Consider the following 17,060-nt stretch of genomic DNA (forward strand, 5'->3'; position numbering starts at 1 on the left):
CTGACTCTCTCCCCCCTCCCCTGAAGGTGCAGACTCTCTCCACCCTCCCCTGATGGTGCTGACTCTCTCCCCCCTCCCCTGAAGATGCTGACCCCCTACCCTGAAGTTGCTGACTCTCTCCCCCCTCCCCTTAAGGTGCTGACACTCTGTCCCCTCCCTGAAGGTGCAGACTCTCTCCCCCCTCCCCTGAAGATGGTGACTCTCTCCCCCCTCCCCTGAAGATGGTGACTCTCTCCCCCTCCAGTGACGCTCTCCCCGCTGCCCTGAAGGTGCTGACTCTCTACGCCTCCCCTGAAGGTGCTGATCCTCTCCCCTCCCCTGAAGATGCTGACTCTCTCCCCCCTCCCCTGAAGGTAGAGTCTCTCCCCACTCCCCTGAAGGCGCTGACTCTCTCCCCACTCCCCTGAAGGCGCTGACTCTCTCCCCCTTCCCCTGAAGGTGCTGACTCTCTCCCCACTCCCCTGAAGGCGCTGACTCTCTCCCCCTTCCCCTGAAGGTGCTGACTCTCTCCCCACTCCCCTGAAGATGCTAACTCTCTCCCCCTTCCCCTGAAGGTGCTGACACTCTCCCCCCTCCCCTGAAGGTGCTGACTCTCTCCCCCTCCCCTGAAGGTGCTGACACTCTCCCCCTCCCCTGAAGGTGCTGACTCTCCCCCGCCTCCCCTGAAGGTGCTGACTCTCTCCCCCTCCCCTGAAGGTGCTGAATCTCTCCCCCTCCCCTGAAGGTGCTGACTCTCTCCCCCTCCCCTGAAGGTGCTGACACTCTCCCCCTCCCCTGAAGGTGCTGACTCTCCCCCCGCCTCCCCTGAAGGTGCTGACTCTCTCCCCCTCCCCTGAAGGTGCTGAATCTCTCCCCCTCCCCTGAAGGTGCTGACACTCTCCCCCTCCCCTGAAGGTGCTGACACTCTCCCCCTCCCCTGAAGGTGCAGAATCTCCCCCCTCTCCTGCAGGTGCTGACTCTCTCCCCCCTCCCCTGAAGGTGCTGACTCTCTCCCCCTCCCTGAAGATGCTGACCCTCTCCCCCTCCCCTGAAGGTGCTGACCCTCTCCCCCCTCCCCTGAAGGTGCTGACCCTCTCCCCCTCCCCTGAAGGTGCTGACTCTCTCCCCCCCTCCCCTGAAGGTGCTGAATCTCTCCCCCTCCCTTGAAGATGCTGACTCTCTCTCCCCTCCCCTGAAGGTGTTGACTCTCTCGCCCCTCCCCTGAAGGTGCTGACTCTCTCCCCCTCCCCTGAAGGTGCTGACTCTCTCCCAACTCCCCTGAAGGTGCTGACTCTCTCCCCCCTCCCCTGAAGGTGCTGACTCTCTCCACCCTCCCCTGAAGGTGCTGACTCTCCCCCCTCCCCTGAAGATGCTGACTCTCTCCCCCCTCCCCTGAAGGTGCTGACTCTCTCCCCCCTCCCCTGAAGGTGCTGACTCCCCCTCCCCTGAAGATGCTGACTCTCCCCCTCCCCTAAAAGTGCTGACACTCTCCCCCCTCCCCTGAAGGTGCTGACCCTCTCCCTCACCCTTGAAGGTGCTGACTCTCTCCCCTCCCCTGAAGGTGCTGACACTCTCCCCCTCCCTTGAAGGTGCTGACTCTCCCCCCTCCCCTGAAGGTGCTGACCCTCTCCCCCTCCCTTGAAGGTGCTGACTCTCTCCCCGTCACCTGAAGGTGCTGACACTCTCCCTCTCCCCTGAAGGTGCTGACTCTCTCCCCCTCCCCTGAAGGTGCTGACTCTCTCCCCCTCCCCTAAAGGCGCTGAATCTCTCCCCCTCCCTTGAAGGTGCAGACTCTCTCCCCCTCCCCTGAAGGTGCTAACTCTCTCCCCGTCCCTTGAAGATGCTGACTCTCTCCCCCTCCCTTGAAGGTGCTGACTCTCTCCCCCTCCCTTGAAGATGCTGACTCTCTCCCCGCTCCCCTGAAGGTGCTGACTCTCTCCCCTCTCCCCTGAATGTGCTGAATCTTTCCCCTCCCCTGAAGATGCTGACTCTCTCTCCCCTCCTCTGAAGGTGCTGAATCTCTCCCCCTCCCTTGAAGGTGCTGACTCTCTCCCCCTCCCCTGAAGGTGCTGACTCTCTCCCCCTCCCCTGGTGAGTCACTCCCCTCCCCTGAAGGTGCTGACACTATCCCCCCTCCCCTGAAGGTGCTGACTCTCTCCCCCTCCCCTGGTGAGTAACTCCCCTCCCCTGAAGGTGCTGACTCTCTCCCCCCTCCCCTGAAGGTGCTGACTCTCTCCCCCCTCCCCTGAAGGTGCTGACTCTCTCCCCCTCCCCTGAAGGTGCTGACACTATCCCCCCTCCCCTGAAGGTGCTGACTCTCTCCCCCTCCACTGAAGTTGCTGACTCTCTCCCCCTCCCCTGGTGAGTCACTCCCCTCCCCTGAAGGTGCTGACTCTCTCCCCCCTCCTCTGAAGGTGCTGCCTCTCTCTCCCCTCCCCTGAAGGTGCTGACTCTCTCCCCCCTCCTCTGAAGGTGCTGACTCTCTCCCCTCCCCTGAAGGTGCTGACCCTCTCTCCCCTCCCCTGAAGGTGCTGACTCTCTCCCCTCCCCTGAAGGTGCTGAATCTCTCCCCCTCCCTTGAAGGTGCTGACTCTCTCCCCTCCCCTGAAGGTGCTGACTCTCTCCCCCCCCCTCTGAAGGTGCTGACTCTCTCCCCCTCCCCTGAAGTTGCTGAATCTCTCCCCCTCCCTTGAAGGTGCTGACTCTCTCCCCTCCCCTGAAGGTGCTGACTCTCTCCCCCCTCCCCTGAAGGTGCTGACTCTCTCCCCCTCCCCTGAAGTTGCTGAATCTCTCCCCCTCCCTTGAAGGTGCTGACTCTCTCCCCTCCCCTGAAGGTGCTGACTCTCTCCCCCCCCCTCTGAAGGTGCTGACTCTCTCCCCCCTCCCCTGAAGGTGCTGACTCTCTCCCCCCTCCCCTGAAGGTGCAGACTCTCTCCACCCTCCCCTGATGGTGCTGACTCTCTCCCCCCTCCCCTGAAGGTGCTGTCTCTCTCCCCACTCCCCTGAAGGTGCTGACTCTCTCCCCCTCCCCGCTGAAGGTGATGACTCTCTCCCCCCTCCCCTGAAGGTGCTGACTCTCTCCCCGCTCCCCTGAAGGTGCTGACTCTCTCCCCCCTCCCCTGAAGGTGATGACTCTCTCCCCCCTCCCCTGAAGGTGCTGACTCTCTCCCCACTCCCCTGAAGATGCTGACTCTCCCCCTCCCCTGAAGGTGCTGACACTCTCCCCATCCCCTGAAGGTGCTGACTCTCCCCCGCCCCTGAAGATGCTGACTCTCTCCCCCTCCCCTGAAGGTGCTGACTCTCTCCCCCTCCCCTGAAGGTGCTGATTCTCTCTCCCTCCCCTGAAGGTGCTGACTCTCTCCCCCTCCCCTGAAGGTGCTGATTCTCTCTCCCTCCCCTGAAGGTGCTGACTCTCTCCCCCTCCCCTGAAGATGCTGACTCTCTCCCACTCCCCTGAAGGTGCTGACTCTCTCCCACCTCCCCTGAAGGTGCTGACACTCTCCCCCTCCCCTGAAGATGCTGACTCTCTCCCCTCCCCTGAAGGTGCTGACTCTCTCCCCTCCCCTGAAGGTGCTGACTCTCTCCCCCTCCCCTGAAGTTGCTGAATCTCTCCCCCTCCCTTGAAGGTGCTGACTCTCTCCCCTCCCCTGATGGTGCTGACTCTCTCCCCCCTCCCCTGAAGGTGCTGTCTCTCTCCCCCTCCCCGCTGAAGGTGATGACTCTCTCCCCCCTCCCCTGAAGGTGCTGACTCTCTCCCCCCTCCCCTGAAGGTGATGACTCTCTCCCCCCCTCCCCTGAAGGTGCTGACTCTCTCCCCCCTCCCCTGAAGGTGCTGACTCTCTCCCCACTCCCCTGAAGATGCTGACTCTCTCCCCCCCGCCCCCTGAAGATGCTGACACTCTCCCCATCCCCTGAAGGTGCAGTCTCTCTCCCTCTCCCCTGAAAGGTGCTGACTCTCCCCCGCCCCTGAAGATGCTGACTCTCTGTCCCCTCCCTGAAGTTGCTGAAACTCTCCCCCTCCCCTGAAGGTGCTGAATCTCTCCCCTCCCCTGAAGGTGCTAACTCTCTCCCCCCTCCCCTGAAGCTGCTGACTCTCTCCCCCCTCCCCTGAAGGTGCTGACTCTCTCCACCCTCCCCTGATGGTGCTGACTCTCTCCCCCCTCCCCTGAAGGTGCTGAATCACTCCCCCCTCCCCTGAAGCTGCTGACTCTCTCCCCCTCTCCTGAAGCTGCTGACTCTCCCCCCTCCCCTGAAGGTGCTGACTCTCTCCCCTCCCCTGAAGGTGCTGACTCTCTCCCCCCTCCCCGCTGAAGGTGATGACTCTCTCCCCACTCCCCGGAAGGTGCTGACTCTCTCCCCTCCTCTGAAGGTGCTGACTCTCTCCCCCCTCCCCTGAAGGTGCTGACTCTCTCCCCCTCCCCTGAAGGTGCTGACTCTCTCCCCCCTCCCCTGAAGGTGCTGACTCTCTCCCCTCCTCTGAAGGTGCTGACTCTCTCCCCCTCCCCTGAATGTGGTGAATCACTCCCCCTCCCCTGAAGGTGCTGACTCTCTCCCCCTCCCCTGAAGGTGCTGACTCTCTCCCCCTCCCCTGAATGTGGTGAATCACTCCCCCTCCCCTGAAGGTGCTGACTCTCTCCCCCTCCCCTGAAGGTGCTGACTCTCTCCCCTCCCCTGAAGGTGCTGACTCTCTCCCCCCTCCCCGCTGAAGGTGATGACTCTCTCCCCACTCCCCGGAAGGTGCTGACTCTCTCCCCTCCCCTGAATGTGCTGACTCTCTCCCCTCCTCTGAAGGTGCTGACTCTCTCCCCCCTCCCCTGAAGGTGCTGACTCTCTCCCCCTCCCCTGAAGGTGCTGACTCTCTCCCCCCTCCCCTGAAGGTGCTGACTCTCTCCCCTCCCCTGAAGGTGCTGACTCTCTCCCCCCTCCCCTGAAGGTGCTGACTCTCTCCCCCTCCCCTGAAGGTGCTGACTCTCTCCCCTCCTCTGAAGGTGCTGACTCTCTCCCCCCTCCCCTGAAGGTGCTGACTATCTCCCCCTCCCCTGAGGTTGCTGACTCTCTCCCCCTCCCCTGAAGGTGCTGACTCTCTCCCCCTCCCCTGAAGATGCTGACTCTCTCCCCCTCCCCTGAGGGTGCTGACTCTCCCCCTCCCCTGAAGATGCTGACTCTCTCCCCCCACCCCTGAATGTGCTGACTCGCTCCCCACTCCCCGGAAGGTGCTGACTCTCTCCCCCTCCCCTGAAGGTGCTGACTCTCTCCCCCTCCCCTGAAGGTGCTGACTCTCTCCCCCTCCCCTGAAGGTGCTGACTCTCTCCCCCTCCCCTGAAGGTGCTGACTCTCTCCCCCTCCCCTGAAGGTGCTGACACTCTCCCCCTCCCCTGAAGGTGCTGACTATCTCCCCCTCCCCTGAGGTTGCTGATTCTCTCCCCTCCCCTGAAGGTGCTGACTCTCCCCCCTCCCCTGAGGTTGCTGACTCTCTCCCCCTCCCCTGAAGGTGCTGACTCTCTCCCCCTCCCCTGAAGGTGCTGACTCTCTCCCCCTCCCCTGAAGGTGCTGACTCTCTCCCCCTCCCCTGAAGGTGCTGACACTCTCCCCCTCCCCTGAAGGTGCTGACTATCTCCCCCTCCCCTGAGGTTGCTGATTCTCTCCCCCCTCCCCTGAAGGTGCTGACTCTCTCCCCCTCCCCTGAAGGTGCTGACACTCTCCCCCTCCCCTGAAGGTGCTGACTCTCTCCCCTCCACTGAAGTTGCTGACTCTCTCCCCCCTCCACTGAAGTTGCTGACTCTCTCCCCCTCCCCTGATGGTGCTGACTCTCTCCCCCTCCCCTGAAGGTGCTGACCCTCTCCCCCCTCCCCTGAAGGTGCTGATTCTCTCCCCCTCCACTGAAGGTGCTGACCCTCTCCCCCCTCCCCTGAAGGTGCTGATTCTCTCCCCCTCCACTGAAGGTGCTGACCCTCTCCCCCCTCCCCTGAAGGTGCTGACTCTCTCCCCCCTCCCCTAAAGGTGCTGACTCTTTCCCCCCTCCCCTGAAGGTGCTGACTCTCTCCCCCTCCCCTGAAGGTGCTGACTCTCCCCCCTCCCCTGAAGGTGCTGACTCTCTCCCCCCTCCTCTGAAGGTGCTGACTCTCTCCCCCTCCCCTGAAGGTGCTGACTCTCTCTCCCCTCCCCTGAAGGTGCTGACTCTCTCCCCTCCCCTGAAGGTGCTGACTCTCTCCCCCTCCTCTGAAGGTGCTGACACTCTCCCCCCTCCTCTGAAGGTGCTGACTCTCTCCCCTCCCCTGAAGGTGCTGACTCTCTCCCCTCCCCTGAAGGTGCTGACTCTCTCCCCCTCCCCTGAAGGTGCTGACTCTCTCCCCCTCCTCTGAAGGTGCTGACACTCTCCCCCTCCCCTGAAGGTGCTGACTCTCTCCCCCTCCCCTGAAGGTGCTGACTCTCTCCCCCTCCCCTGAAGGTGCTGACTCTCTCCCCCTCCCCTGAAGGTGCTGGCTCTCTCCCCTCCCCTGAAGGTGCTGACTCTCTCCCCCCTCCCCGCTGAAGGTGATGACTCTCTCCCCACTCCCCGGAAGGTGCTGACTCTCTCCCCCTCCCCTGAATGTGCTAAATCGCTCCCCTCCTCTGAAGGTGCTGACTCTCTCCCCTCCTCTGAAGGTGCTGACTCTCTCCCCCCTCCCCTGAAGGTGCTGACTCTCTCCCCCTCACCTGAAGGTGCTGACTCTCTCCCCTCCCCTGAAGGTGCTGACTATCTCCCCCTCCCCTGAGGTTGCTGATTCTCACCCTCTCCACTGAAGGTGCTGACTCTCTCCCCCTCCCCTGAGGGTGCTGACTCTCCCCCTCCCCTGAAGATGCTGACTCTCTCCCCCTCCCCTGAGGGTGCTGACTCTCCCCCTCCCCTGAAGATGCTGACTCTCTCCCCCCACCCCTGAATGTGCTGACTCGCTCCCCACTCCCCGGAAGGTGCTGACTCTCTCCCCCCTCCCCTGAAGGTGCTGACTCTCTCCCCCTCCCCTGAAGGTGCTGACTCTCTCCCCCTCCCCTGAAGGTGCTGACTCTCTCCCCCTCACCTGAAGGTGCTGACTCTCTCCCCCTCCCCTGAAGGTGCTGACTCTCTCCCCCTCACCTGAAGGTGCTGACTCTCTCCCCCTCCCCTGAAGGTGCTGACTCTCTCCCCCTCCCCTGAAGGTGCTGACACTCTCCCCTCCCCTGAAGGTGCTGACTCTCTCCCCCTCCCCTGAAGGTGCTGACTCTCTCCCCCTCCCCTGAAGGTGCTGACTCTCTCCCCTCCACTGAAGTTGCTGACCCTCTCCCCCCTCCCCTGAAGGTGCTGACTCTCTCCCCCCTCCCCTGAAGGTGCTGACTCTCTCCCCCTCCACTGAAGGTGCTGACCCTCTCCCCCCTCCACTGAAGGTGCTGACCCTCTCCCCCCTCCCCTGAAGGTGCTGATTCTCTCCCCCTCCACTGAAGGTGCTGACCCTCTCCCCCCTCCCCTGAAGGTGCTGACTCTCTCCCCCCTCCCCTGAAGGTGCTGACTCTCTCCCCCTCCCCTGAAGGTGCTGACTCTCCCCCCCTCCCCTGAAGGTGCTGACTCTCTCCCCCCTCCTCTGAAGGTGCTGACTCTCCCCCTCCCCTGAAGGTGCTGACTCTCCCCCCCTCCCCTGAAGGTGCTGACTCTCTCCCCTCCCCTGAAGGTGCTGACTCTCTCCCCCTCCTCTGAAGGTGCTGACTCTCTCCCCCTCCTCTGAAGGTGCTGACACTCTCCCCCTCCCCTGAAGGTGCTGACTCTCTCCCCCTCCCCTGAAGGTGCTGACACTCTCCCCCTCCCCTGAAGGTGCTGACTCTCTCCCCCTCCCCTGAAGGTGCTGACTCTCTCCCCCTCCCCTGAAGGTGCTGACTCTCCCCCCTCCCCTGAAGGTGCTGACTCTCTCCCCCCTCCCCTGAAGGTGTTGACTCTCTCCCCTCCCCTGAAGGTGCTGACTCTCTCCCCGCTACCCCGAAGGTGCTGACTCTCTCCCCCTCCCCTGAAGGTGCTGACTCTCTCCCCCTCCCCTGAAGGTGCTGACTCTCTCCCCCTCCCCTGAAGGTGCTGACTCTCTCCCCCTCCCCTGAAGGTGCTGACTCTCCCCCCTCCCCTGAAGGTGCTGACTCTCTCCCCCCCTCCCCTGAAGGTGTTGACTCTCTCCCCTCCCCTGAAGGTGCTGACTCTCTCCCCGCTACCCCGAAGGTGCTGACTCTCTCCCCCCTCCTCTGAAGGTGCTGACTCTCTCCCCCCTCCCCTGAAGCTGCTGACTCTCTCCCCCCTCCCCTGAAGGTGCTGACTCCCCCTCCCCTGAAGATGCTGACTCTCCCCCCTCCCCTAAAGGTGCTGACTCTCACCCCCTCCCCTGAATGCGCTGACTCTCACCCCCCCCCCTGAAGGTGCTGACCCTCTCCCCCTCCCCTGAAGGTGCTGACCCTCTCCCCCCTCCCCTAAAGGTGCTGACTCTCTCCTCCTCCCCTAAAGGTGCTGACTCTCACCCCCTCCCCTGAATGCGCTGACTCTCTCCCCCCTCCCCTGAAGGTGCTGAACCTCTCCCCCTCCCTTGAAGGTGCTGACTCTCTCCCTCTCCCCTGAAGGTGCTGACACTCTCCCCCTCCCCTGAATGCGCTGAATTTCTCTCCCCTCCCCTGAAGCTGCTGACTCTCTCCCCCCTCCCCTGAAGGTGCTGACGCTCTCCCCCTCCCCTGAACGTGCTAAATGACTCCCCCTCCCCTGACGATGCTGACACTCTTCCCCCCCTTCCCCTGCAGGTGCTGACTCTCTACCCCCTCCCCTGAATGTGCTGACTCTCTCCCCCTCCCCTGAAGGTGCTGACTCTCTACCCCTCCCCTGAATGTGCTGAATCTCTCCACTCCCCTGAAGGTGGAGTCTCTCACCCCTCCCCTGAAGGTGTTGAATCTCTCCCCCTCCCCTAAAGGTGCTGACTCTCTCCCCACTCCCCTGAAGGTGCTGACTCTCTCCCCCCTCCCCTGAAGGTGCTGACTGTCTCCCCTCGCCAGAAGGTGCTGACTCTCCCCCTCCCCTGAACGTGCTGGCACTCTCCCCCTCCCCTGAAGGTGCTGACTCTCTCCCCCCTCCCCTAAAGGTGCTGACTCCCCATCCCCTGAAGGTGCTGAATCTCTCCCCATCCCTTGAAGGTGCTGACTCTCTCCCCCTCCCCTGAAGGTGCAGACTCTCTCTCCCTCCCCTGAAGCTGCTGACACTCTCCACCTCTCCTGAAGCTGCTGACTCTCTCCCCCCTCCCCTGAAGGTGCTGAATCTCTCCCCCTCCCCTGAAGATGTTGACTCTCTCCCCGCTCCTCTGAAGGTGCTGACTCTCTCCCCCTCCCTTGAAGGTGCTGACTCTCTCCCCCTTCCCTGAAGGTGCTGGCTCTCTCCCCTCCCCTGAAGGCGCTGACTCTCTCCCCCTCCCCTGAAGGTGCTCACTCTCTACCCCTCTCCTGAAGCTGCTGACTCTCTCCCCCCTCCCCTGAAGGTGCTGAATCTCTCCCCCTCCCCTGAAGATGTTGACTCTCTCCCCGCTCCTCTGAAGGTGCTGACTCTCTCCCCTTCCCTGAAGGTGCTGACTCTCTCCCCCTCCCCTGAAGGTGCTCACTCTCTACCCCTCCCCTGAAGATGTTGACTCTCTCCCCGCTCCTCTGAAGGTGCTGACTCTCTCCCCTTCCCTGAAGGTGCTGACTCTCTCCCCCTCCCCTGAAGGTGCTCACTCTCTACCCCTCCCCTGAAGGTGCTGACTCTCTCCCCGCTCCTCTGAAGGTGCTGACTCTCTCCCACTCCCTTGAAGGTGCTGACACTCTAACCCTCCCCTGAAGGTGCTGACTCTCTCCCCCCTCCCCTGAACGTGCTGACACTCTCCCCCTCCCCTGAAGGTGGTGACTCTCTCCCCCTCCCCTAAATGTGCTGACTCTCCCCCCTCCCCTGAAGGTGCTGACTCTCACCCCCTCTCCTGAATGCGCTGACTCTCACCCCTCTCCCCTCAAGGTGCTAAATGTCTCCCCCCTCCCCTGACGATGCCAGCACTCTCCCCCTCCTCTGAAGGTGCTGACTCTCTCCCCCCCTCCCCTGAAGGTGCTGACTCTCTCCCCCCCTCCTCTGAACGTGTTGACTCTCCCCCTTCCCGTGAAGGTGCTGACTCTCTCCCCTCCCCTGAAGGTGCTGACTCTCTCCCCTCCCCTGAAGGTGCTGACTCTCTCCCCTCCCCTGAAGGTGCTGACTCTCTCCCCCCCTCCTCTGAAGGTGCTGACTCTCTCCCCCCTCCCCTGAAGGTGCAGACTCTCTCCACCCTCCCCTGATGGTGCTGTCTCTCTCCCCCCTCCCCTGAAGGTGCTGTCTCTCTCCCCACTCCCCTGAAGGTGCTGACTCTCTCCCCCCTCCCCTGAAGGTGCTGACTATCTCCCCCTCCCCTGAAGGTGCTGACTCTCCCCACTCCCCTGAAGGTGCTGACTCTCTCCCCCTCCCCGCTGAAGGTGATGACTCTCTCCCCCCTCCCCTGAAGGTGCTGACTCTCTCCCCCCTCCCCTGAAGGTGCTGACTCTCTCCCCGCTCCCCTGAAGGTGCTGACTCTCTCCCCCCTCCCCTGAAAGGTGCTGACTCTCCCCCTCCCCTGAAGGTGCTGACACTCTGTCCCCTCCCTGAAGTTGCTGAAACTCTCCCACTCCCCTGAAGCTGCTGAATCTCTCCCCTCCCCTGAAGGTGCAGGCTCTCTCCCCCTCCCCTGAAGGTGCTGATTCTCTCTCCCTCCCCTGAAGTTGCTGATTCTCTCTCCCCTCCCCTGAAGGTGCTAACTCTCTCCCCCCTCCCCTGATGGTGCTGACTCTCTCCCCTCCCCTGAATCTGCTGACTCTCTCCCCCCCTCCCCTGAAGGTGCTGACTCTCTCCACCCTCCCCTGATGGTGCTGACTCTCTCCCCCCTCCCCTGAAGGTGCTGACTCTCTCCCCACTCCCCTGAAGGTGCTGACTCTCTCCCCGCTCCCCTGAAGGTGCTGAATCACTCCCCCCTCCCCTGAAGCTGCTGACTCTCTCCCCCTCTCCTGAAGCTGCTGACTCTCCCCCCTCCCCTGAATGTGGTGAATCACTCCCCCTCCCCTGAAGGTGCTGACTCTCTCCCCTCCCCTGAAGGTGCTGGCTCTCTCCCCTCCCCTGAAGGTGCTGACTCTCTCCCCCTCCCCTGAATGTGGTGAATCACTCCCCCTCCCCTGAAGGTGCTGACTCTCTCCCCCTCCCCTGAATGTGGTGAATCACTCCCCCTCCCCTGAAGGTGCTGACTCTCTCCCCTCCCCTGAAGGTGCTGACTCTCTCCCCCCTCCCCTGAAGGTGCTGACTCTCTCCCCTCCCCTGAACTCTCTCCCCCTCCCCTGAAGGTGATGACTCTCTCCCCCTCCCCTGAAGGTGCTGACTCTCTCCCCTCCCCTGAAGGTGCAGACTCTCTCCCCCTCCCCTGAAGGTGCTGACTCTCTCCCCCTCCCCTGAAGGTGCTGACTCTCTCCCCCTCCCCTGAAGGTGCTGACTCTCTCCCCCTCCCCTGAAGGTGCTGACTCTCTCCCCCTCCCCTGAAGGTGCTGACTCTCTCCCCCTCACCTGAAGGTGCTGACTCTCTCCCCCTCCCCTGAAGGTGCTGACTCTCTCCCCCTCCCCTGAAGGTGCTGACTCTCTCCCCCTCCCCTGAAGGTGCTGACTCTCTCCCCCTCACCTGAAGGTGCTGACTCTCTCCCCCTCCCCTGAAGGTGCTGACTCTCTCCCCCTCACCTGAAGGTGCTGACTCTCTCCCCCTCCCCTGAAGGTGCTGACTCTCTCCCCCTCCCCTGAAGGTGCTGACTCTCTCCCCCTCACCTGAAGGTGATGACTCTCTCCCCCTCCCCTGAAGGTGCTGACTCTCTCCCCCTCCCCTGAAGGTGCTGACACTCTCCCCCTCACCTGAAGGTGCTGACTATCTCCCCCTCCCCTGAGGTTGCTGATTCTCTCCCCTCCCCTGAAGGTGCTGACTCTCTCCCCCTCCCCTGAAGGTGCTGACTCTCTCCCCCTCCCCTGAAGGTGCTGACTCTCTCCCCCTCACCTGAAGGTGATGACTCTCTCCCCCTCCCCTGAAGGTGCTGACTCTCTCCCCCTCCCCGCTGAAGGTGATGACTCTCTCCCCCCTCCCCTGAAGGTGCTGACTCTCTCCCCGCTCCCCTGAAGGTGCTGACTCTCTCCCCCCTCCCCTGAAGGTGATGACTCTCTCCCCCCCTCCCCTGAAGGTGCTGACTCTCTCCACCCTCCCCTGAAGGTGCTGACTCTCTCCCCCTCTCCTGAAGCTGCTGACTCTCCCCCCTCCCCTGAAGGTGCTGACTCTCTCCCCCTCCCCTGAATGTGGTGAATCACTCCCCCTCCCCTGAAGGTGCTGACTCTCTCCCCTCCCCTGAAGGTGCTGACTCTCTCCCCTCCCCTGAAGGTGCTGACTCTCTCCCCTCCCCTGAAGGTGCTGACTCTCTCCCCCCTCCCCGCTGAAGGTGATGACTCTCTCCCCCTCCCCTGAAGGTGCTGACTCTCTCCCCCTCCCCTGAAGGTGCTGACTCTCTGCCCCTCCCCTGAAGGGGCTGACTCTCTCCCCCTCCCCTGAAGGTGCTGACTCTCTCCCCCTCCCCTGAAGGTGCTGAGTCTCTCCCCTCCCCTGAAGGTGCTGACTCTCTGCCCCTCCCCTGAAGGGGCTGACTCTCTCCCCCTCCCCTGAAGGTGCTGACTCTCTCCCCCTCCCCTGAGGTTGCTGATTCTCTCCCCCCTCCCCTGAAGGGGCTGACTCTCTCCCCCTCCCCTGAAGATGCTGACTCTCTCCCCCTCCCCTGAGGGTGCTGACTCTCCCCCTCCCCTGAAGATGCTGACTCTCTCCCCCCACACCCTGAATGTGCTGACTCGCTCCCCACTCCCCGGAAGGTGCTGACTCTCTCCCCCCTCCCCTGAAGGTGCTGACTCTCTCCCCCTCCCCTGAAGGTGCTGACTCTCTCCCCCTCCCCTGAAGGTGCTGACACTCTCCCCCCTCCCCTGAAGGTGCTGACTCTCTCCCCCTCCCCTGAAGGTGATGACTCTCTCCCCACTCCCCGGAAGGTGCTGACTCTCTCCCCTCCCCTGAATGTGCTGACTCTCTCCCCTCCCCTGAAGGTGCTGACTCTCTCCCCCTCCCCTGAAGGTGCTGACTCTCTCCCCCTCCCCTGAAGGTGCTGACTCTCTCCCCTCCCCTGAAGGTGCTGACTCTCTCCCCCCTTCCCCTGAAGTTGGTGACTCTCTCCCCCCTCCCCTGAAGGTGCTGACTCTCTCCCCTCCCCTGAAGGTGCTGACTCTCTCCCCCTCCCCTGAAGGTGCTGACTCTCTCCCCCTCCCCTGAAGGTGCTGACTCTCTCCCCCTCCCCTGAAGGTGCTGACTCTCTCCCCCCTCCCCTGAAGGTGCTGACTCTCTCCCCCTCCCCTGAAGCTGCTGACTCTCTCCCCCCTCCCCTGGAGGTGCAGACTCTCTCCCCCCTCCCCTGAAGATGCGGACTCTCTCCCCCCACCCATGAATGTGCTGACTCTCTCCCCCCTCCCCTCAAGGTGCTGACTGTCCCCTCTCCTGAAGGTGCTGACTCTCTCCCCCCACCCCTGAATGTGCTGACTCTCTCCCCCCTCCCCTCAAGGTGCTGACTGTCCACTCCCCTGAATGTGCAGACTCTCTCCCCCCTCCCCTGAATGTGCTGACTCTCTCCCCCCTCCCCTGAAGGTGCTGACTCTCTCCCCCCTCCCCTGAAGGTGCTGATACTCCCCCCCTCCCCTGAAGGTGCTGACTCTCTCCCCTCTCCCCTGAAGGTGCTGACTCTCTCCCCCCTCCCCTGAAGGTGCTGATACTCCCCCCCTCCCCTGAAGGTGCTGACTCTCTCCCCTCTCCCCTGAAGGTGCTGACTCTCTCCCCCTCCCCTGAAGGTGCTTATTCTCTCCCCCTCCCCTGAAGGTACTTATTCTCACCCCCCTCCCCTGAAGGTGCTGACTCTCTCGCCCCTCCCCTGAAGTTGCTGACTCTCTCCCCCTCCCCTTAAGGTGCTGACTCTCTCCACCCTCCCCTGAAGGTGCTGACTCTCACCCCCTCCCCTGAAGTTGCTGACTCTCTCCCCCTCCCCTGAAGGTGCTGACTCTCTCCCCCTCCCCTGAAGGTGCTGATACTCCCCCCTCCCCTGAAGGTGTTGACTCTCCTTCCCAGGAATGTTGGGTTATGTTTCCCTAGGCTCTGGAAATCTAATCTACCTCCGCTGAGTGCTGTTCTCTCAGCAGTGAGTCTAGTTGTAGTCTGATCAACCATGGCCAGTATTATAGCTCATCCTGTCCTCCTCAAATTGATATTTTTTCTACCCATTGTAGGGATACTCCTGGGGTACAAATCGATATGCGCTGCACCCGTTTTTTCGAGCGTGATATGGGTGCAATGTGACCAATTTACTAGTGGGATGACTCGGGCCCAATCTACGACTTAAATTTCAGACCACTGCTGAAACTCCTCGGGCCGTTTTTGTAGGTGTTCTGTGCGGCCGCCTAAAAGCGGCATTAGGCCCCTTGCTTATGTTAATGAGGGGCCTAACGGCTGCTCGAGGACCCCTCTGGGAAATTGATTCCCGATGAGCGGAGGAGGTGCTGGTCCAACTGTGCTGAGGATTCTTCAGCGGCCCCCCATCCTCCCCCCACACCCACCCCGCCGCCATATATTGTCATCCAGTCTCACGGGGTGGCTGCCTTCCCCAAGGCCCAGGGTGCAACAAATGGCCCCTATGTTGCTTTGTGAGCTCCAACAGAAACACCCCTGAGCCTCCTCTGCCCTGCTGAATGTCCAGACTGTGTGACAAGATGTCGAGGATTCTACATGTCAACACTACATATGCTGTGAATTGCCTTCATCCTTTGAAAAGTGGCCCTCCCTGAGCTCTTCATGGCAGGAAGTCCCGTGAAAGACCCACCCTGTCTTCCTCTTTGCCACAACCTTCTCCCTTCTTTGGCTGCCTCTGTCAGATTCCCCAGTGGAAAGCATTCTTGTAGAGTGGGATAAAATTACACATGTGTCATCCAGAGCAGCTACCTGACAGTCATCTCAGTGAGCTCAGCACTTTCCTACTTACCCACTCTCCCCCCCACCACCAGCTACTGCTGCAGTCTTCAGCCAGACCTGGTTTTACAAAGGCTGCACTCTCAGCCTGGCCCGGCCCAGTCTAACATTTCCATTTCACACTGGATTTACACTACTTAAATGAGCTGACCCCACAAAGCAAACCCCAACTCAGCACGAATCAGGTGCAGTTTGCCACATAGAAATTTGGGGCCTAGTTAGAGTTCCACCTCGAGTTATCATGAGTCAGAAAAGATCGAGGAGGAATGTTCAGGATCACACAACGAAGAATGGCCACCTAGGTGAGGTACAGGAGGGAAGATGGAGCCATGGAACTGATGCCCCAGTGGAATTTAACAGGAGGAGAGGAAATTGGAAAAACAACAAAGGGCGATCAATTGTGGTTAGCCTCTAGGGGAGGCCAAACTACACATCTGAGTCAAGGCAAGTGTTTGAACTCACACTCTCTCTAATTAGGAGCACTGCTGTAGTTGCTACCTTCGTTGGGCCTAGTGAGAAACTTCTAAAAATGCACACTTACCATTCGCTCGCTGTCATATTCATAGTACGAGATTTTGGAGTCAGTCAGGATGAATAATCTCTCCTTATAGTTGAGTGGTGAGGTCTTTTTCTTCTGCTGTGATCTTTTAATGAACACCTCCTCCATGAGTCCGTTTGATGGGAGAAGGCAACCACTGAGAGATCCTGTTAGAGAGAAACAGGCAATACGTCTTCACCCAGCAGCCAAAGGACATAGGCAGCCAGAGGCAGAAAAAGCCCATTTGGTCCATGAATGGCAGTCCTTCCACAGCCCACGTACACGCTGCCTTATCATGGACTCTACCCACACATTCAATCTCCTTCCACAGCCCATGTACACTCTCCCTTATCACGGACTCTACCCACACATTCAATCTCCTCCCACAGCCCATATACACTCTCCCTTATCACGGACTCTACCCACACATTCAATCTCCTTCCACAGCCCACGTACACGCTGCCTTATCATGGACTCTACCCACACATTCAATCTCCTTCCACAGCCCATGTACACTCTCCCTTATCACGGACTCTACCCACACATTCAATCTCCTCCCACAGCCCATATACACTCTCCCCTTATCACGGACTCTACCCACACATTCAATCTCCTTCCACAGCCCATGTACACGCTGCCTTATCATGGACTCTACCCACACATTCAATCTCCTTCCACAGCCCATGTACACGCTGCCTTATCATGGACTCTACCCACACATTCAATCTCCTTCCACAGCCCATGTACACTCTCCCTTATCACGGACTCTACCCACACATTCAATCTCCTTCCACAGCCCATGTACACGCTGCCTTATCATGGACTCTACCCACACATTCAATCTCCTTCCACAGCCCATGTACACGCTGCCTTATCATGGACTCTACCCACACATTCAATCTCCTTCCACAGCCCATGTACACGCTGCCTTATCATGGACTCTACCCACACATTCAATCTCCTTCCACAGCCCATATACACTCTCCCTTATCACGGACTCTACCCACACATTCAATCTCCTTCCACAGCCCATGTACACGCTGCCTTATTATGGGCTCTACCCACACATTCAATCTCCTTCCACAGCCCACGTACACGCTGCCTTATCATGGACTCTACCCACACATTCAATCTCCTTCCACAGCCCATGTACACTCTCCCTTATCACGGACTCTACCCACACATTCAATCTCCTCCCACAGCCCATATACACTCTCCCCTTATCACGGACTCTACCCACACATTCAATCTCCTTCCACAGCCCATGTACACTCTCCCTTATCACGGACTCTACCCACACATTCAATCTCCTCCCACAGCCCATATACACTCTCCCCTTATCACGGACTCTACCCACACATTCAATCTCCTTCCACAGCCCATGTACACGCTGCCTTATCATGGACTCTACCCACACATTC

At 60.7% G+C, this 17,060-nt stretch overlaps 1 protein-coding gene across 1 annotated transcript in view; it reads right to left on the reverse strand.

Annotated features, from left to right (window-relative positions):
- The window catches only part of btk (Bruton agammaglobulinemia tyrosine kinase), a 407,843-nt gene that overhangs the window by 361,631 nt on the left and 29,152 nt on the right, over window positions 1-17,060 (reverse strand). The window contains exon 2 of the mRNA XM_085987158.1: window positions 15,643-15,806. Coding sequence (XP_085843284.1) covers window positions 15,643-15,768 — 126 coding nt within the window. The 5' untranslated portion in view covers window positions 15,769-15,806. The remainder of the gene's footprint in view (window positions 1-15,642; window positions 15,807-17,060) is intronic.

The sequence above is a fragment of the Somniosus microcephalus genome, chromosome 1, assembly GCF_052327205.1.
Source record: "Somniosus microcephalus isolate GS21.2 chromosome 1, FLI_Smic_1.0, whole genome shotgun sequence".
Taxonomy (NCBI): Eukaryota; Metazoa; Chordata; class Chondrichthyes; order Squaliformes; family Somniosidae; genus Somniosus; species Somniosus microcephalus.